We start from the raw sequence: 21,605 nt of genomic DNA on the forward strand, positions 1-21,605 counted from the left end.
AAGCATCATGGCACAGCTGGTGAAGCAAGCCGAGGATCAGAATAGCAATGGAGCCATGTGTAGCGTGAATCTTCAACAATGTTTCTTACCTTTGTGAACTTGGTAACAGTATTCTTACCACTCAAACAACAGAGGCCTGAAGAAGCAGAGCACAGTCCCAGGATATGGGGCAGGTGTCTAGGAGAGAATAGTTTGCACTGGTACCCACCAGCACCTACTCACAGGCCACATGTGCCAGCTCTATCAGGAAGGAGATGCACAAGCTGCAGCAGAAGCTTCACTCCGTTTTGCCATTCTTCTTCTCTTTCAAATTCACAGTACAAGTAGCTACATTCCTCCGAAGAAAATTGGTAGAAAACATAGTTATCTTGAAAGTACAGATGTTGGTCCACTGTTTGAAGCAAACAAACAAAAATGTTATGTTTTAGAGCCATAAATCAAATCAAATAATAAAGTCTAATGATTAGTGAGAAACCAAAGGTAACATTCATTCATGCTTGCACTCTCAATAAAATGAAAGGACACATTGATTAATTTCACTGCTTGAACTTTAACGAATATATCCACATATGTTTTATAAGTTTTCTGCTTCACAGACAAGTGCTGGTCAAATTAATATCAATTCAAAGAGGGTGGCAAGAAATGCTCCACAAACACAACATGATAGCAAGTTCCAGTTAGCACAATAGTGGCTCTCAAGTAGAAATGATTGTGCGTCACTACTTCAGGGGACACTTGGTGATGTTGAGAGACATTTTTGGTAGTCATAATGAAAGAATGTGCTCCAGGCATCTACAAGGAAAAAGAAATGGGTGATGCCAAAAGCCCTACATGCAAAGCACAGTCCTGCCACAACGAAGAACTCTCTAACTTAAAATGTCAATACCATCAATGCTGGGGAATCCTGTTTTAAATGAATCTGAAGTTAGAGGTTTGTCCCAAAAGGCATTTACACAAAATGTGTCACCAACCATAAGCCTGCTCCTCAAAAAGAGTTAACCTAAAAGTGTTAGGTGTTAGGTGTTACTAAGAAGACTAAAACCATGCGCCCATCTGTGCTGTTCTTTCCCAATGAAACCAAGACTTGCCCTTCATATTTATCATCTATAGAAACAAGGGTTTCTCAGTACCAATTAGCAACTGAGAGACTGAAATAAATAAAGAACAAATGGCTTCTACTGCTTCAGTTCCCTGGGTTCAACTAAGAAGAGAGACTGTCATCTACTTTAGCTTCTACTTAAACATCATTTTCTGTCCCATTTGAAGAACTAATCTTCACAGCTCACATATCTAAGTGTTTGTGATTACTTAATTAAAATAATGCACACACATGTGCGCACACACATACTCATAAATCAGTTTCTGATTACATACAGCATGACAAACCATTCTTTTGAAGCAATAAAAGACATAACTGACGAAAGAAGTTTATGAGCAGAGTTAACAAGAGAGGAAGGCAATGCCTTTTACAGGTTTATGTCTACAATCAACAAATACCTAAGTATTTTCACAGAAGGTGTGGCAAAAATAAATGGATCAAATATGATGTGTCATTTTTACTTAGAAAATAAGAATGTAAACATTTAACTTCAAGACCAATTTCCATCCAGATTATAACATGTTTTTGTCTAGAAGTTTAACAAAGCAACAATTGCATCTTTAACATATGAACACTCACCTGAAGACATAATTCCCATATCCAGTAGGAGCTGCCAGACCCCAATGGCCATAGATCTACACTGGACGAAAGGGCAGTGTTCTAGAAGCCAGTCAACCAGCTCTGACCCCACACAGCTTCTCCTGGACCAAGACAAAGCCATAAGCAATGAGAAGTTCACAGCACACAGTAAAATCTTGAAACATACTTGAATGAACAAATGAAGCAACAAAATTAGCAGCTCTCTATGTAAAGGGACTTCAGGTTGGTGATGAGGGACTTTCACTCAGACATTTGGGACTTTTTATCTGCTTTCTTTGGTAACAAAAGGATTCCATAAAGGTTCAACAAAACTGGACCACAGACTGCAGCCTAGAGTTTTGTTCACTGTTCTTTAAAGATTAGACTCTAAAACTTGTTTCAAAGAACAAAAAACTCGACTGTTAACCATTTTAATGTAAGCAAAGCAACCCCATTAAGGAGCCTGGATCATAAACCCAGGAAGCCAAACATGTGTGCTGGATTCCACTAACCACACATAGTCATCTCTGTAATTAGATTTGAAACACACACCGAATCCCAGTCTATTACAAGTAGTATCATCAAGTCATTTGTGTGGGCCTCAAGGGAAAAAAAAAAGAAAAAGAAAACTTTTTGAAATACAGGTTTTCATTTGCAGAGGAATCTAATTTATACCTTTTCTCCAGCACAAAGGCCACTAGAGTGCTGTAAGAAAGAGAGAGCAGGGGAAGGAGGGAGGGAGGGAGGAAGAGAATGCCTCATACTCCGTGGACCCTTATTCTGCAGACACTGCAGAGGGGTGAGAATGTAGTGTTGTATTTATAAACCAGAGAAATGTGTTGTCTCACTCTTGTGACTGACACAGTATGAGCCATCCATAGCAAGACTTGCTATGAAGTGCTGCTTTTCCCCTGAGCCACTGGCTTCAGTGATCCAGCTTTTGTTAAAGCATGTTGATTTCTGGTCAAGTATCATTACTTAGAAGATGCTCCAAGGCAATGAAGACAATTCCAAACACGCTCAGTGGCAGGTTACCATTAAAACGATAGAAAGATAAGAATTCAGATATGTGGAGTTATTTAAGTGAGGACACAGGTGGCAAGAAAACAGGCAATTAGACCAAACAGTCAATATTAACACTAACTCTACAGGAAGGAATCGAAGTGTTAATTAACTAATTACTCAGGGCTTCTTTCAATTAGCCAGCATATTTTGCCTTTGAAAGCACTTTCGTTCATGGGTTAAATACTATGTTATCTTTTTATTTCACATTTTCAAAACACTTAAGCTCATCAGCCTTCTCTGAGTGTCTGCTTGGAACATAGAAGCCCACAATACAGCATTTGCTCAACAAACAAAACCTCCCCATTGTACCAGGTGGCTGGATGGTAGCTGTGCCTATGTGAGCACAGGGGGCCATGAGGAGGTCTCCTAGTCCAGGCCTTTTCAACAACACTGCTCAGCAGTTCCAGAAGGACAGGCAAAGGTGCTGTCAACTGTGGATTCTGATACATCAAAGCTACATGGAAACTGAGATACCCACTCCTATCAGACCCCTTAGGTGCTGCTAGTGACCACAAAGCCCAGATTCCTTAGCTTCCCTTTCTCTTTATGAAGGGTTCACCCTGTTTTAGGCATAGGCTTGGCACGAATATACTAAAACACATAATTGCCATGACAACCTTAATGGAAAACTGGGTACCACTTCTCAATGAGCTACTGTTTTAACTCCATGTGGTCCCTAAATATTAGACACAAGGAGAACTCTGCCCTTAATATCTTTAATTCACAGTCTTCTGACTTGTTGACCAGGTCTACAACAATCCAGTTCAAAGCCTCCATCACCAGGGCAGAAGGGAGCAGAACGGCTGAAACCGCTGGAGCAGAGCGATCTGAATGCTGCCAGCGACTCTTAGCCACCGTGCATTTTCAGCCTGGCACTCCACCTGCCATACCGGGTAGTGGAGCTGCCACTTGGAGGTGATGCGCTACAGAACCACGTGACCCTGCCTACAGCTGAATTTTACCTGTTTCTGGAGGGGGAAAGTTTGTTTTCCTTGACCTCTTCCTTTCTTCCTTTATGGTTTGCAATCAGTCTGTGGTAACCCAGATACTAAATTTTAAGACATAAATAAGGTGCTGGTATTTAGTGATTCATCTACATAAAAGGAAATGAGGGGTCAGAAACAAACACGCTTTTTCTATAGTACAAACTGCACAGAATCTTTCCAAAGCTTTCGCTGTGGATTCTCACACGGCACATGGGAACACATGACCTCGGCGGATGATCAGACACAGGTAAATGGCCCATGCCAGGCAGCCAGATTAGTGTTTTATCTTTAATCAGTCCTTAGGCTATAACAGAAAAGAAGCTCTTCCCATTACAACAAAACACACACTTCCTCCCCGCTGGGCTCCTGTAAAATCCTAAATATATTATAAATTGGATGTTCATTTTTCCACAGACCTGATTAGGGTACATCTCCATTTCAATCAATGCCCACAGAGATCACAAACAAATTAAAACAACACAAAAACCCTTAGAAACATAGACATTAGCAAAGTCTTCTGTAAGTGACATGAACTATTTGAGCTTGCTTACAATTAGACATGAAGACTTACAAATACAATGCTAGCTTTAAAGAGTCAGATATGACTATACATAATATCATTTACTTTTGCTTTTAATTTTAATTTGAGTGTGGTTGGATGTGGAGGCTTGAATAAGAACTGTAAACATTGCAGGGCAGGTGGGGCGTGTTGTTTGGAAAGTGAACATTGGAAGGTGAAGCCCTGCTGGAGGAAAAACACTGCTTAGAGCAGGCTTTGAGAGTTCCCACTCCACTTTCAGTTCATTCTCTCTGCTTAACCCTTGTGTTGAAGATGTGATCTCTCAGCTTCCTGCCTCACTGGGCTGCTGCTCACCAGTCGGTCCCCTGGCTACAATAAGCCACTGCGGACTCTCTCTTCTTTAAACTGGCGGTTGCACCATAAGACTGAACGCACAGCAGCTGTGCTTATGTGCTCACACTCTCCACAACACTGGGCTTCTCACTACTCTGTCAGAGAAAGAGGGAGGTTGATGGGGCCCCACACCTTCCTGGGAATGTATAATCTGCTAAGAGCTGCTAAGGAGAGGAGAGTCATTTCCTTCAGTGTTTCCTCATGGAAACAGTCCTAATAAAGTCCTTGCACCCACCTCCTTCAACAAAGACATGACAGTAGAGAAGAGGCCAGTGGGAAACAAAGGGACAAGAGTGCAAGCTGGGGCAGGACAGCAGCAAGAGGTGGATATGAGTGAATTCATTGTGCACAAGTATGAATTCCATTATTATGCATAATTGATATCTGCTAATAAAACAGTAGGCCTTTTATATGCAGAAACTGGTTACTATTAAGAGGGAATGAGGAAACTTTCTAGAATGTAAACATCCTCTGTATCTTAATAATGGTTACACCGATCATGATTGCATAGGTGTATAGCAAATAAAAATTTATTAAGCTATACACTTAAGATCTGTGCATTTTCTGTGTATAATTGTATCTCACACAGGAGTCTTGTTACTCCAAATACTTGGGATTCACTATGCCCAGGATTTGGGTCATGGTAAAATGTTTCCAATGGAACCACTTGTTTCCTGCGGCCGAGGAAAACAACAGGGATAATAAAATGATTTTTTTATAAGTTAAATTTCTATAACTTAAAGGAACACCCTTTATTGTGAGAATCTGTCCTCCTTCTGGTAATACCTGAGTACTGATCTATTCTGTTTCTTCAGTGTCATCTCTTCAAGAAAACTGACAATGTAAGTTGTAGTTTTTGCTTTTGGTTTTATTTTTATAATTTTCTTTTGGTATTGTTAAGTATTAGTTCATCTTCATGTAGCAAAATAAAAAGGTAATAGTATATTCTTTTACTATTCCACAAGAGTGAAACACATTTCCAAACTTTCCACCTGACCTCACCAAAAGCCCAGCTGTTTATTAAGACTAGCCATGAACCTATGCTGCCCTTACTGTTTACAGTGCTATCCCTATTCACTGGCCTAGGAAGACAAATTGCTCTTCCCACTCCACAATGCAGTGTGGAATGTCACTCATTCTCACCTGGAGGGTTTGAACAGCTCTCTCTCTGCCTATATAGGAGCCTTTCCAGAGACTTGGCAGTGTTTCCAATGTGGAGGGACTTAGTTGTCCTTGAAGTACTCAGTGTAGAATCAAAAAAGAGACAACCCTTGTGGTTAGGAATTTTATATCCTTGCAGACCCAGAAACCTAAGCACGGCCATAAGCAAACACCCTTCAGATGCTCAGCAGCCAGAGCACATCTGTCCTCCAACTGCTGATGCCCAGACAGCCTGACACTCTATGCACAGAGTTACAATTAGGCTGAGTGGATTTTCTCCCCTCAAGGGGAGCTTCTGACAAAGTATTAGGAAATGGTGTTACCTGTAAAATCCCTTGAGGTTCACTCTGTCCTTTACCAGGTCAGCTGCTTGAAGGATAATAATATTTCTTAATGCTTTTCCTGCACAAGAAGAATTCTCTCCGTAAATCTAAACAGAAAAGGAAAATAATCTTGTAAATGTAGAACAATAATGTGACAGTCTGTGAGCTCCCAATACAAGCTGCATATAAAGAATCACGACCAATTCCCTAAGCTTCAAATACATTTTAGCCTATGAAGCTATATAGGCCAATAATTACCTTATTTTATTTTAGCTGCTGGTCCATTTAAGCTATTAAACTATAATAGCTATTTTCCAAATGTAAAGGACTTAACTATAATCATAAGCAATGTTCTTTTAAAAGACGAAGTTTTCAGAGTGGAATTTCCACATTGTGAACATAATGTTTCAGTCACTTCAGCACACTGGGGTCATCTGATCTGTATAGATTAATCACAAGCAAATCGTTTAATCTACTGACTTGGCCACATTGATAATCCATGCACATAAAAACCCTTGGAAGAGACTTTCCCCGCTTAGCAAGCAACCAAAAGCAGGATGCAATGCCACGGCACGCTACTTTGCCCTGAAGCTCCACTCAACGGCAGATGTTCTGATGTGATCTGCATTGCTTCAGTTGTATCTTTCAGAAAGAGATAGCATTGAACTTTTCTCCTCAATCTTCCCACTCCTCCCTCTTAGTCCCTGGTCCCTGGAGAGGAAGGGAGGTGCCTCTTGGAGAGCTCTGGGACCTATTTTCAAAACCTTTCCTCTGTTGTACTTTCTTCTTTAGCACAAGGCTATTTCAGAAGCCAGGGAGGCAGAGTGTGCTGGGCTAACTTCCCGAGGGAAATAAATGATCGTGAAAATCAACGTACACTGCTGTGCTCACAGCTTTCCGTTTGCTCCCCTCTTCATGTTGAGACATTTATTTATTTATTTCTATATTAATTTTATGGGTATGAGTATTTTTTCCTACATGTATTTTTGTTTATATATGTGCTGTACATGTGTGTGCCCGATGCTTCTGAAAGTCAGAAGGTGTTAGATCTCCTGGAACTGGAGTTATAGATGGCGTGAGCCACCATGTGGATGCTGGGAATTGAACCTGCGGGTTTTTTTGTTTTGTTTTGTGAAGAACAGCTGGTGTTCTTAATTGTTGAGCCATCTCTCCAGCCCTATTAGATTTTTGTCAAACTCCTTTTTCTGGCTGTGCTAATTTTGAACACGGGGTCTTGTAAAGCAAGGTGAATGCTCTATAACTTTAAGTGCTCTATAATCTCAGGCCCTCTTAGTAACTATTTCTTACCTACAAATAGTTTATATTATCTCTCAAAGCAAACAAATTGATAATATATTGGTTATGACTTGCTAGAAAGTAAGTGTCCATGCTTAATTCTCCTGCTCTCATCACTTGAATACAATCTAATGAGAAGAGGGCCAGAAATGATTCCCTGGGAGCATGTTTTTTTTTATTTTTTATTTATTTATTTTTTTTTCGAGACAGGGTTTCTCTGTAGCTTTGGAGCCTGTCCTGGAACTAGCTCTTGTAGACCAGGCTGGTCTTGAACTCACAAGATCCGCCTGCCTCTGCCTCCCGAGTGCTGGGATTAAAGGCGTGCGCCACCACCGCCCGGCTCCTGGGAGCATGTTTTAAAAACGAAATCTTGAAAAAGATACATGGCAGAAAGTTACTGAGGCAGAGGCATGAGTCAGCTGATGCCTAAGCAGTCCTGACATCTACAAGTTTCACTCAATGAGTCATCCGCCAGGCATTTATCAAGTAGCTGACAAGCACATGCTCCGCTCCAGGTGCATGCATGACACAGGGAAGAGGACGGGAGAAAAGGCCTCACCTCAGTCCTCTGTGAGCACAGAGGGGACAATACCCTTAGAGGTAGCTCCACATACATCTCCTCTTACTAACGTTCTCTGTGCAATTTATTTGTAAACTCTTCTGTTTCCGCCCATACAAAAGCTAAAGGATGCATGTGTACTCCACCACCCTGATGGCTTATTGCAGAGCATGTGAAAAATAGTTGTGTCTTATGTCATGAGCATCCCAAATCATGGCAATGATCAGGGAATCTAAACATCTTCACTGGTCTTTCCTGGCGGGGAGGATGGTGTGATGAGTATATTATCCCTGCAAAACTCCGGGAGGTCAGGCAGCTGTAACCCAAAGTTCTCCACTAGCATCTGTGAAACAACACCATTATAAACAGAGAAGAAAAGAGAAAGCAGTCTCATACCTGGCAAGAAGTATGTTCAAGGTATGGGTTGGAAATTCTTCTTGAAAGAGTCTATTTTAAAAGAAAAAGGAAAGGAGGGAAATTAGACTCAAACAGACACCCTGAATCAAAAAAAAGCACATGCAAGTGTCAGGCCTAGTGTCTATAAAAGATTGGTTTGGTAAACCTCAAGTCACAGATCACACAGGATTAGACTCCATACGCTCTCCTAAGGTCACCTAGTCACCTTCACGCCAATCAGGCATGACATTCCACTTGAACAGCTCCTGCCTCCAAGAGTGCAGCCTGCAGCAGTAAGGCAGAAAGCTGTGCCTACAGTCACCTCAAGTCACTCCAGCTGGGACTGGGATTCCATTGCTCTTGCACCACCCCCATTCAGCCCTCTTTTACTTCTACCTCAGAGGCTGCTTCAGCCTCTCAGTAGGTCTTTCTGTCCTTCAGTTCCGCTCCTCCAACACCCACCCATTCCCCTCCCATGCCAAACCACTCTTCAAACTTCAGCAGACACATCTCCCAAAGTCATCCTCCCTCTTAATGTGAGTCACTGGTAGCTGAGACCGGTCAACTTAAGGCCCTCAGTCCCACAGTCTGCCTCTTACACACTTCATGTGTTCTCTCTCTTCAATCCCACAAGGACTTTCTCACTAAGATATAGGTGTCCCTGGGACTTGGAGAGGATATTATAGATTATGTTCATAATTGGTTTACATACATGAGACTGATGAAAATAAAGAATTTGGAGGATCTAAGTGTTGGGACACTAGAGAGACAGATCACTCTCTGAAGTCCTTGCCTTGCAAGCATATGGATCTGAGTTTGATCCCCATAACCCATTTAAAGAAAGAAATGGGCATGGTGGCATACACTTGTGAGCCCAGAACTAAGACAGTGAAGACAGATGGATTCTTGAGACTCACTGGCCAGCCAACATAGTGTACTTGGCAAGCCCAAAGAGAGACCATGTCTCAAAAATCAAAGCGGTTAACACCTAAGAATGATACCAAAAGCTGTCTTCTGGCCTCCACATACAATCATACATGTATCTGCACATGGGCACACAAAAGTATACCCACCCAAAAACATATGCATACATGTATGTTAGAGCAAGCTGCTGCTCACATCCCTACCTAGTCATAGCATTTTCTGTTCAAATCTATTGTTTTCCATGATGGACCCACAGAACCTTGGAGTCCAGGTTTCCACTCCTCCCACACAACTGCTAATCCAGCCTGATTCTGCTTAGTTCCTAAGACCAGGTAACATCCTATGTGTTTAGTGGGATAAAGATATTGACTGGATAGTTCTCTCTTCAGTGAAGTTCCACCAATGGGAACGGGGGTGGAAACTCTTCGGAGCTCTTTGTTTGGTGTCATTTATCCCTGCAGAACTTGTGCACCCCGCATTGTGGTACATACAGGATCTGTGCGAGTACCCTATGGTGCTTTGATCACATGGCACCAAGCATACAATGTTACATAAGAGGTTTGTCTTTCCATTAATTTACTTAGCTCTTTATATATCACATATCAACTGTTTGCTGAATGTTTGAATCGTAGGAGCTAATTTTCCCCACCTAACAATCTAGCCAGCAGCTCAGTCACCCACAGATGCTTCAGCACAATGGAGACTCATTATCATGCCCCACTGTGGCTCAGGAAGAACAGAGAAACTAACATTTACTAAGCTCCCAACCCGTGTTTAAGGGCTCTTTACACCTGGGCTCTCAGATTTGATGCTTATGAGAGCCCAGTGTTTAGCCTGCCACCTCCACTCCATAGAACAACGTGCTGCACTCACCAACACCCTCACTAGTCATCACTTTGTGCTATGTGAACCTTCTACCAAATTTCTACCTAAAAAGAAAACGCCTGTTCTGAGTCTTTCCCCCTCTCGATAGCTCCCACACACATTTATCCTCGAGTCAAACAAATGAAAGTATTGACTCTTTATCCAGAAAGGCTAATAAATACTCTGCTAAAGATTTGCAACTTGCTTAAAAGAAGAAATTTTTGTAAATCAGCCCGTTTTCGATGCCCATCATTTTGGCCTTGCCCATGCACACTCCCACCGAGCCCTTGGCAGACCTGTCATGGGAGCCCACACAGCGGCTTCAATCACTGAATGATTTAAAGCTTACAAAGACACCAGATTTCCCCATGGTAATGAGTTGTCATGACAAGTTATTTTTTATCCAGACCAAGGAGAATTTTTGGAAAAAAAAAACAATTATGACAGAACAAAGCTGACAGTCTTCATGTATTCATCAAATTGTTTCAATCAGTTCAAAAAACAAGTTCTTCACATGAGCTAGTCCAAGAAAAGTCTTACTTAAGGAAAAAAAACGGGGCAGGAATATTTTCACAAAGAAACAAACCACTTGCCTTTCCACTGCCATCCTAAACCAGGCAGCTCTCAGGGTGGCAGTCACAGGATCCAGCTAAACAGAATCACCCTCCCCCAGAGCCCTTTCTAAAGACAGGTAAGGAGAGTAGGTGAAGTGATGGGGTTCCTCGTGCTGGAAAGATAAGGTGTTAGATAAGCTGCCAGTCCCTGGGGAATGACAAGCAACATAATAAGGCTTGTTTCTCACAGAACACAATCCTATTGTCAGAACCTCCAGTAATGCCCAGGGGAACCATGTGTCATTAACACCAGGGATAGCAGTCCTCAGAGCAGGAAGCCACAGAGCTCTTTGTGGATCTCAGTGAAGTACTGACCCATTAAACTTCAAATAACTTTCTAACTGCTCTTGTAGAGACTACTTCCTGTTAGGGTTCCATGCTGACCCGATGTATCAAGTTACAAAGACAAGGTAAGAAGAACATGGGGTTCCCTCATCACCTCAGGGTTAAGAGGTCCAGGAGAGACCTCCTTCTTCATTGAATGTGGGGACCACCATACAGATAAGTCCCAGAGGACTGCTCTCCAACCTCTACAAGATCTGCCCCTAATCCATGGTTTAGCTGTTATCACCCCACCTTTTAACGCCCTGGTCTCACTTCACTTGGTCATAAGTTTCATCTCTTGAAGTTTATGACCGGTTCCTTCTATTTATTTCACACTAATGAAGCACTTACTTTGTTGTTTGTGAGACATTGTGAAAGCTTCTAAAACCAAACCCAAGAACAAAAACACTCCCTGATTTCTACAATTCCTTTACCAGAAGATACTCTTAATCTTGAAATTTTCCAGAAAAAACAAACAAACAACAACAACAACAACGAAACCAGTTCTACCATTTTGGCTTAATTTAAGGAAGCTTTTAAAAAAATTTAAATACTGACCAAGATGGAATTTGGTCAGGACCAGGGAACTTTCCAGGTGAACGGCCTTGAGACATGTGTTGATGGGCTTATGCGAACAAAGACCCATAGGGGTAACCACACTTTCCCATGAGGCTTTGTTGTTAGTTTCCAAGAGCTCCAATCTCAGGATCTCAGGAAGTTACCTGGTCTTTGGACAGGTGGGGCTTACAGGTTAACTTCGGGTTTAACAACACAAGCTATAAGCTTTAAACCCTTGAATTGTCTCTTCTTGGTCCTGATTTTCTCATCAGCTTGCTCTATAACCTTAGGGGGCTACTCTATTGACGCCAAATGTCTTCTTGTGGTTGGTCTGGGTGGGGGTTGTGACAGGGCAGCCTCAAACTCATGATTCTCCCACCTTTGCCTCCCAAGTGCTGGGATTATAGAAGAGTACCACCCAAGTGTACTCTCTTTATATGGCTTTTAACCATTATTATCTGATGAATAAAATGAACAGAAAAGGAACATACAGTTCCTTTTCCCGATTATTTCCAACTGCCAGGAATTACTTATTATGGGTACACTGATTCAGAAAGGCATAAGCATCCCACAGACAGTCTAACAACATGCATGAAAATAGACTTTAGTCGAAATCTTTTCCTCCTTTTTAATTTATTTTAAAGATTGGCTGCTTGATTTTATGCATATGAGTGTTCTATGTGCAAGTAATGCCAGAAGAAGGCATCAGATCCTGCTATAGATGATTGTGGGCCACTATGTGGTTGCTGGGAATTGAACTCAGGGCCTCTGGAAGAGTAGGCAGTGCTTATCTTAACCGCTTAGTCATCTCTCTAGGTCCTCCCTTTTATTTTAATAAATAACAGAAAATAGTTCTTTAAATGAACCCAGAGAATTTAATATTTTAAACATGGATTAGAGACCTGCAGTCCTTTATTGTACACTAATGAATCATCAAGAAGAGTACTGATGTCCTAACTCAAAAAGACAATTGGTCGGCAGCCATATGTTACTGCCTTTTAGGTGGGTGCCCACGAAAGTGAAGCTACAACTGTCCAGGAGCCAAGTGTGGAAGTCATGTGCATTGTGCATGTTGCTATTAGTACACACCTGGAAGTCTGTACACAAAGTCTTACTAATCTAGAGACATGGGGTTCATGTTTCATCAGCTCTTAAAGGAGATGTCTCAACACTACCCTTAGATTCCATTTAGGTTGCCAAGGAAAAAGATTCCACAAGAAGAAAAACTGAATTTCTTCAATCACCAAGGAAGTGCAATCTGCCCTATTACTAAAATGAACCCACAAGGAGACACAGACTGACTGGTGACATGGCCGCTGTCCCAGTCCCCATGTGGAGTGAACAAACAGACTATAAAGGTGGACTCATAGATAAACACACTGAACATCACAACCTAGGAATCCAGAAAGCTTCATAATTAACTAGGGGACACACAAGAAATCATAGACTAAAACAATAAAGGCTGTCACTTTCTGGCAATGTCTAAGACTGTGAATTCTTCTTATGGCCATGAACAGAATCCCACTATTCATAGGTTTTAGAATTACATAGTCATGGAAAGTTCAATGTAATGAAAATAGGTGATAGACACAAGCTGCTGCAGTGAGCAGAGAGTAACTGTTCCTTTTGTGAGTTCTGGCTGCAGCTAGGCCCACACCTATAACAACAGCCAGTTACCCACACACAGGCCACTTGTAAGAAAATCTTCTAAACAGTGCCATGGCACCTAAGCCTACGATGTGCTCAAAATTCTATTTTTCCATTGACCTGTCATGTGTTAAGAAAGAAGGAAGGCTGATGAGATGGCTCAGTAGGTAAAGTCTTTGCCATATAAAGACTGAAATGGAGAACTAATTCAAAGTTGTTACACAAAAACACACACACACACACACACACACACACACAATTTTTACAAAGTAATGGAAAGGGCTGGGAGCTGGCTCAGTCGGTAACATGCTTGCCATACAAGCATGAGGATATGAGTTGAGCTCCAGCACCCAAGTAAACAAACTGGGCATGTGAGGCATGCCTGTAATCCCAGCCCTCAAGAAACAAGCAGATTCTGGGCTGGCTGGTGAGCTAGCCTAGCCTAATTGGAGGTTTCCATTCTAAGCAGATTTTGGGCTGGCTGGTGAGTTAGTCTAGCCTAACCGGAGGCTTCCATTCTAAGCAGATTCTGGGGCTAGCTGGTGAGTTAGCCTAGCCTAATCGGAGGCTTCCATTCTAAGCAGATTCTGGGGCTAGGTGGTGAGTTAGCCTAGCCTACTCATAGGCTTCCACTCTAAGCAGATTCTGGGACTGGCTGGTGAGCTAGTGTAGTCTAATGAGAGGTTTCCACTCTCAATTAAAAATCTTGTCTCATAGATGGTAGATGGTTCCTGAAGAATACTCAGATTCATCTCTGGACTCCAGGTGTGCACTAGTGACAACATGCAGCATGCACATGCATATATGACCTACACGAACACATACACCAAAGAAAGTAGAACAGAAAGCAGCAGACTCTTGAGCAGCCCCTTGGCCTTAAGCATCCCCTCATTCCTGTTTGTACAGGTAAGAGGCTCGATTGTCAGAGAAATGAAGTCCCAGAGAAATGAAACAAGAGCCACAGCAGAGACCAAAGTCAACAACATGCCACATGTCACTAAGTAATAATAAGCAAGTTTCTGCTACGTGCCAATGTTTTACATACACCAAATGGCAATCTCTGAAACTCTGAAGTACGTATAGATGACAAAACCAAACTAAAAGGAAGTTAAAGACCAAGTCTACCTTTAGTTGCTATTCCATGAATGCACAGTTTAGCATAGAACGACATCGTGATTTAAACCATGTGACAAAGGCCATGACTGAGTGACTTTCCCAAAGATGTGACAAAGCTGTTCCTACCACGGACAAGGCACAAAAGGCACAGCAAAGGAATGGTTCCACCTAAGTCCATCTTTGGGGTCACTTACAGTATGTGGGCAGCTTACTAGCAGCCATACACCTGAGGCTCCTCCCACCACAATACCAACTGCCTATCGGTACTCAGGAATGCAGTAAGAAGTCACCCAGGGAGCTGAGCAATGTTGCTGAGAGGTATTTGCCTAGCATGCAGGTCCTGGGGTCAGTCTCAGTCCTGGGAGAGGGCTTAAAAATAATCCCTGCTAGATCCAGCAGATCCCAAGCCTGGATGGCACAGAAGTCCCTGGGGGAAACACCATGGTCCCAAGCTGAGCATACTGAATTCGAATCTCAAGGAGTAGGGTCTGCATTGTTTCCCACCTCTCCACAACCTCCAGTTCGTTTTAATGTATGGCAAGGTTTGAATAAAACTCTAAAAACTCAATGACTTGGTGCTAGGAAGACAGCTCAATGGTTCAGAGCACTTGCTGTTACTCCAGAGAATCCTGGCTCAGTTCCCAGCACACACATTAGAGTTCACAACACCCATAACTCCAGCTCCAGGGCTTCTGGACTCCAGCAACTGCAATCACATGTACACATTGCCACAGACACAATTTAGAATAAAGAAATATAAATGAATAAGTGACTTCATGACTATCTGAAATTTTTCTACATACGTCACCTCATCACACACCTTGATGAAGGAAGTGGGAGCTGTCAACAGCACTGAGATCAGAATATAATTTCATAATAGCTAGTGAATGGAAGTGCCTGCTCACACAGTGTGCGCTTTCTGTAAAACCCACACTGGACATAGCCTGCCCAAGGTAGTCTTCCCATGTCTGCAGAGAGCACAAAGCCCACGTACCTTCAGAAAGCTGTACCCTCTTAATAGCACAAACATGTTTTGACTGCCCATTACTAAAGGGCTCCATACAAGTACAAACATGTTTGCCTACTTAAACACTAAAGCTGAAAAGTAAAATGAGTTCTGGTAGGAATTACAAGCATTCCTAACCTTGCCTGCTTGAGGTACTCAGGGAAAACTACAACAGATACATCAGAAACAAACCGCAAAGCTTCAGCAACTTAAACTTATTCAGTCCTTGAGAAAAATATCTTTATTTTTGGCTGTGTTTACAAACAAGACAATGATGTAGGAGGGTCTTCTATCTATCTGTTGCTTTCATTGGTTAATTAATAAAGAAAACTGCTTGGCCCGATAGGTCAGAACATAGGTAGGTGGGGAAGACAGAACAGAATTGTGGGAGGAAGAAAGCAGAGTCAGGCAGACGCCATGCTTCTCCTACCCAGGACAGACGGTGGCTAGACTCATGCCACAGTGAAGTGGCGACACACATTAATAGAAATGGGTTAATCAAGATGTGAGAGTTAGCCAGTAGGAGGCTAGAGCTAATGGGCCAGGCAGTGTTTAAATGAATACAATTTGTGTGTTGTTATTTAGGGTGTAAAGCTAGCCATGTGGAAGCCAGGTGGGACGAAAAGCAGGTCTGCTCACCTCATCACTACAAGACAATAGTTTTCCCCACCAGAGTGAGCATCTCTAGTTAATGTGATCACAAAAAATTCCAAAATGTAGAGAGCAAGTGCCCAGGAGTTATGGGGAAATCAGGACGCTTCCCTTCGTCACCAAATCGTCCCTTTACTAACATGAGCCGGTTAGTCACACCTGCACACCAAGGCCAACCCTTCCTATGGCAGACAGCACAAAACAGCTCACAGAACAGCTCAGATGCAGAACCGTTTGAAGAGCAAAATAAATCATGGAAGGGCTGAATAACCTGGAGTCCACAGGGTGTCAGTAAGTAATTCAAAAGTGAGTGGGTATGGGTAGAAAGGACACACCTTCCTCATAGAACAATTCCAATTACTAAGTGTAATCCAAAGAATAAAATGGAAATAACGCTGAAGCAAACACCACAGTGGCAGAGGCTGTTGACAATGCTGTGAGTGGAGGCTAAAATGTGGAAACCGTGTAATAAGTCACAGGACCCTTGCCACTGTGTCCACGAATCTCCACACAAGAAAAGAAGCTCATAGGAAAACAGTCACTGCTTAAAAAAAAAATCACAAGTCACAAGACAAAAATCACAGATCAGGTAACAAGATGACATCATCTTTCTCCTGATATGTGGTCTGAGAAAATCAAGTATTTCAATATTTCTAAGAAAATGCATATCTGAACTTCATGAGAGGATACCAGTTAACTTCAAATTGAAGGATGCTCTTTAAAATATCTGGTCTGTAATCTGCTAAAATTAATGTTTATGAAAAGCCAAAAGAAACTAACAAACATTGGAGAAGAGTGAATGAAAACTGCCCAAGCTGGCCTTAAACTCGCCACCCGTCTCTTCAGCACTCCAAGGGCTGGGATTGCAGTTGTGCCTGATGAAAGGACTGAACATATAAAAACACTCGGAAATCTAGGGGAACACAATGGCGTTTCAAAGCTATGCCAGAATGACTCACACGATTCATGTTACAACACATTCATGCATGCTCACATCTCCTTTCAGAGTTCCCTTTAGTGCTTCCAAAGCTCTACGGACTTCAGATACTCATTTGCGTTTTGGCTTCCTCTTACCACACAAACCGGGAAGACATGGTCTACTGCATGTTATACTTCCAGGCGCTTCCAGTGCCCTAAGACTCATCACCCGTGTTTAACTTTTACTACGTATTTGTAAAGTGGAAACACTTACCTTTCTAATCCTCCCTTAGCTTTGCTGTTTTCAGCCCCGTCCTCTGCCCTGCACTTTCTTTTGAGAGGCAGCCATGCATGGTGCTTAGGAACAAGAATGGAGTCCTGTATCGTAGGCAAGTTATCTTCCTTACAGCACTGGGTCTACTCCTTTAAGTGAGTAGTATAAAATCTACTTATAAGGCTGTTATAAAGAGTAAATTAAAATAGTGATTTCAAAATTTCATTATGTACTAGACAGTGTAATGACATATCCCTGGGCCCCTACCGTTTTGTTTTGGTGGGTTAGGGTAGAACCTGGGAATCTGAATTTTAATGAGTTCTCAGAGGGGGATGATGCTGGAGGAGGTCAGGAGCCTGCATCCTGAGGACCACCGACTCTAAATCACATAAACGGCGTAGAACAGCACCTGGCTGATGACTGTGCTCCGAGCACCATTACTGCACAGCACTGGGTCCAGCACCCAGCAAACTCCCACAGGGTGCAGGAATGTGGACCTACACGCTAGCTTACAAACTTCTCAAGGGACAGAACCTCATCTTTCCATCCACATCCTGGGCACGGCAGATGAGGGGAGCATCCTCCTCACACCATCCCCACAACTTCACTTCAAGCACCATTCCATGCTCACCCATTTGGCCCATCAGAGTCAGTCCTAATTCTACCCAGGAGTCCAGGAGAACTGACACAGACTCGCCTTGGTGGTGCTGTGCGGTTGGAATCACAGCGTCTCCCAGATGGGTCCGAATGTCTATGTGCTGTTGCCACATGGACTCTAAGGACAGCTGATTCTTATACAAACAAAAGTCTCACCTAATATTGACTTGAGAAAAAGCCTGCCATCTACTCCAAAGTTATCTCCTACTAATGACTAGGTCTCGTTCTCGGTGCTCACCACATCTTTTAATGACTATTTCATTTTAGAATTCAAGGGAATCAGCCAGGCATGGTGGTAGACATCTGTGATCCCAGCATGCAGAAGGCTGAGGCAGGAGAAATTCTTAGTTCAAGACATGCCTGGGAAGTATATAGATTCTGCCTCAAATAATATTTATATATACACAAGCACTCATATCAGAGAGATCAAATATGAAGTTAGAATCTTCCGTGTACACTCTTGGGTTCTATTATGGCTTCATGTGTAGACTCTCAGTGTCACATAACCTTTTTCTGGCTTCCTGAAGTCACTAAGGAACACTGCTTCTACCAACTGCAGGCAATCCTAGTTTAAAACCAAGCAGCACTGTTCACAGAGCCCGTCCTAGTTAACCTCCCTGTCAGCTCCTTAACGCTGACTACGAGGAGCAGGACTCCCTTCTATTTTGCCCTGGCCACTGACAAAGGTGTGAGTGAGCTTGCCTTTCTCTTACTTTGCAGCCTCTGGTTAACAGGCACATCAGCGTCTTTCACTTCCTTCTGCTTTCCCAAGGATGAATCAGAATGCTATCCACACCTCCTGCTGTATGTCCTTGTCATGGCTCCAGGTATGGCACTTGCTGCTTCTCTTCATCTACTAAGATCAGATTCTACAGTCACTTTCTGTGATTATTCCTTCTTAGTCTGGATCACAATGCTTTGACTCTAATGGCTTTCTTGCCCTGAGTAGACATGCTTCTCAGCTTACAATGAAGCTATGTCCAGATAAGCCCATTGTAAATCAGAAGTGCATCCAACGGACTGCTACTGGCCCTCCGACACTGTAGTGCTGCTGTCCTACGTAGCTCTAAGGGTGACTGGGAGTTGTTGTTGACCAAAGTCTTAAGAAAGTACTATACCTCACATAAAGCTAACCTGGCAAATGATCCAAACTCCACTTTCAAAACCTGCTCCATGAGCAATGGCTTTCTGCCCAATACAAGTGGAACTGTAGCCCATAAGGGTCCATATACACACCCTTTCCCTTCCCAACTCTTTGATACTAGTTTATATCTTCTATTTCCACCAAATCATGCCCTCTAAGTCCACTTCCTATATTACATTTTTTTTTGCCTAGACATTTATTTTCTCTAGCAAATCACTCTCTGTGCATTTTTTCTCAGACAGGGGTGCACTATCTATCTGGCTAGTCCTGAACTCACTATATAGTCCAGGCTAGTCTTCAACTTGAGATACGGTCTCAGTGCTGTGATTACAGGCATGAGTCCTGCATCAGGTTTATCATAATCTTTGGTCAGTTTGCGTCTCCTCCTTCTACTGCAACACAAACAAACACACTGAGGATCTGTCCAGCCAGAAACAGACTATGTAACCTGCAGGCCACAACAGTACATTCGGGCGTTTTTGGAATTCAAGGGGATCTCTAGTACTCTGGATTCCCCTGGAAATCCCTCTTCTGGAGAAATGTGGCAAGCATCGGCACCTGCCACTCTGTTCTTCCTTCATGAGGAACCTTCCAATGGACTCCTGGAATGCTGCAGAACCCATATGGAAAACGCTACCTTCCTCCAGCCATCTCTACCCATATCCAATGACAGTCATCAGCTTTTACCTACAGACTCCTTCCATGTGAGGTCTGGGGACCACAGCACCAGCCTCACAGTGTTTCTGTGCCATACTGACGCTTCATCTCCACGGGGCCACACACACCCATTTCAAGGATGGAGGGAACCAGGGCCTAGGGAACTCATATCACAGCGAAGTTTGGGAAGGCCACTCCAAACAACCTAGATACTAACCTCACTTACGGCAACAAGCATTTCTAATTCAAACCTTCCCGACACCAACAAAGGTCCCCCTAGCGAGGATTACATGGGCAAAATCAAGATGAAGATGTTGCTTACTTAAGTCTCCTTAAAAATAAAAATTGCAGGGCGGGTATAGTGGCTCACACCTTTAATCCCATAACTTGGGAGGCAGAGGCAGATGAGTATCTTTGAATTTGAGGCCAGCCTGGTCTACAGAGTGAGTCCAGGGCAGCCAGCATTGTTACACAGAGAAACCCTATCTCAAAAACCAAACAAGAGAAAAAGAAAAAAGGCATAAGCTTATTGAAGGCACTGGAGAATCCCTACAGTAATTAAACCTGTTTAATCCAACATTCCCAAATATATCTATTTATCATTTGCCATCTCAGGACACATGTGCTAATGGGAGGCAGCTAATTTAAAAGCTGTCTAGATGTTGAACCACCTCCATTAGATTTCACAACTGTGAAATCCTCTTTCCCTCAAGCCTACCCTCTAGCCTGCTCACCCAGTGACTTGTCAGCAGCACACAAATCAGGCTCAGATGTGAGCTCGCCTCCTACATCCTGGTCGGGGAGCTAAACCACACAGGTACCTAAAACAGAGTACCCGACGTACAGTCAACAGGAGAAATAAGGGAGCAGCAAGCCCAATTCAGCTCCTCGGGCTGAAACAACTGCAGGTGCCTTCGACTTCCTGCACACACTTCACCTCCTCTCCCCCTTCCCCCAATATTTAATGGAAAGCCACATTCCTACACACACACACACACACACACACACACACACACACACACACACACACACACCCTGGCTTGTGATCCAAAAGCAACTGTGTTTGTGTTTGCCCTTCTCTGAAAGGACACTGCAGCAAGAGACACCTCACAAAGGGCTGTTTTTAGGGCTCTAAGTTTTCACTTGCAAGTAAACTACACGCTGGGCATCTGCAGCTGGACTGCTGTGTAACTGGATGAAATCAGGGAAACAAGCTTCATTCCCTCTCTAGCTCTATTCAGGTCAGCTAGAGACATGACAACCCGCACCATTCAAAGGAAGCCTCTCTCAAGCCAGCTAAGGACAACAGAAGATCTAAAGTTAACGTCCTCCAGCGAAAGCAGAGGACAGGGACTCAGCACTGCAGTGTGTGCGATCTGTGCTAGCGGAGCCCTTTGCGAAGTGGAACTGACTCCTGGTGATTCCTAAGCTCTCCCTCTCTTCCAGTTCCCCTCCCTCCCTGGGAAAACACCCTGCAGCCATTACAGATGCTCTGCAGACCTTGTTCTACATGGGAGCATTTGGTGAAGCTGGAAGGATGGTGGAATACAGCTCAACTGTAACTGGGGTTGGGGCACCTGGGCATAGGAGTCCTGACACCAGCCTGGGCAACACTGACCCTGGTAGAGAATAAAAACAGAAAGGAATATAGAAAATGCTAATGGAATCTTTGTGAGAGACTACTTGGTAGATTTTCGTTTCTTTCCAACTTCCAAATTTCTTTTATTAAGGAAATTATTCAAGAATAAAATCTGGTCAGGAGAGATGGCTCAGTGGTAAGGAGTACAAACTGCTCTTCCAGAGGTCCTGAGTTCAGTTTACAGCATCCACATGGTTGCTCACAGACATCTGTGGTTAGAACTAATGCCTTCCTC

General features: G+C 43.0%; 1 protein-coding gene across 1 annotated transcript in view; it reads right to left on the reverse strand.

The window, feature by feature from the left end:
• Positions 1-21,605, reverse strand: part of Rapgef5 (Rap guanine nucleotide exchange factor 5) — a 226,124-nt gene that overhangs the window by 177,874 nt on the left and 26,645 nt on the right. Inside the window, exons 2-5 of the mRNA XM_038337451.1 lie at positions 8,378-8,428; positions 6,127-6,233; positions 1,679-1,800; positions 223-391 (exon numbers count right to left, since the gene is read on the reverse strand). Of these exons, the coding sequence (XP_038193379.1) occupies positions 223-391; positions 1,679-1,800; positions 6,127-6,233; positions 8,378-8,428 (449 nt within the window). The remainder of the gene's footprint in view (positions 1-222; positions 392-1,678; positions 1,801-6,126; positions 6,234-8,377; positions 8,429-21,605) is intronic.

Source organism: Arvicola amphibius, chromosome 7 (genome assembly GCF_903992535.2).
Source record: "Arvicola amphibius chromosome 7, mArvAmp1.2, whole genome shotgun sequence".
Lineage (NCBI taxonomy): Eukaryota > Metazoa > Chordata > Mammalia > Rodentia > Cricetidae > Arvicola > Arvicola amphibius.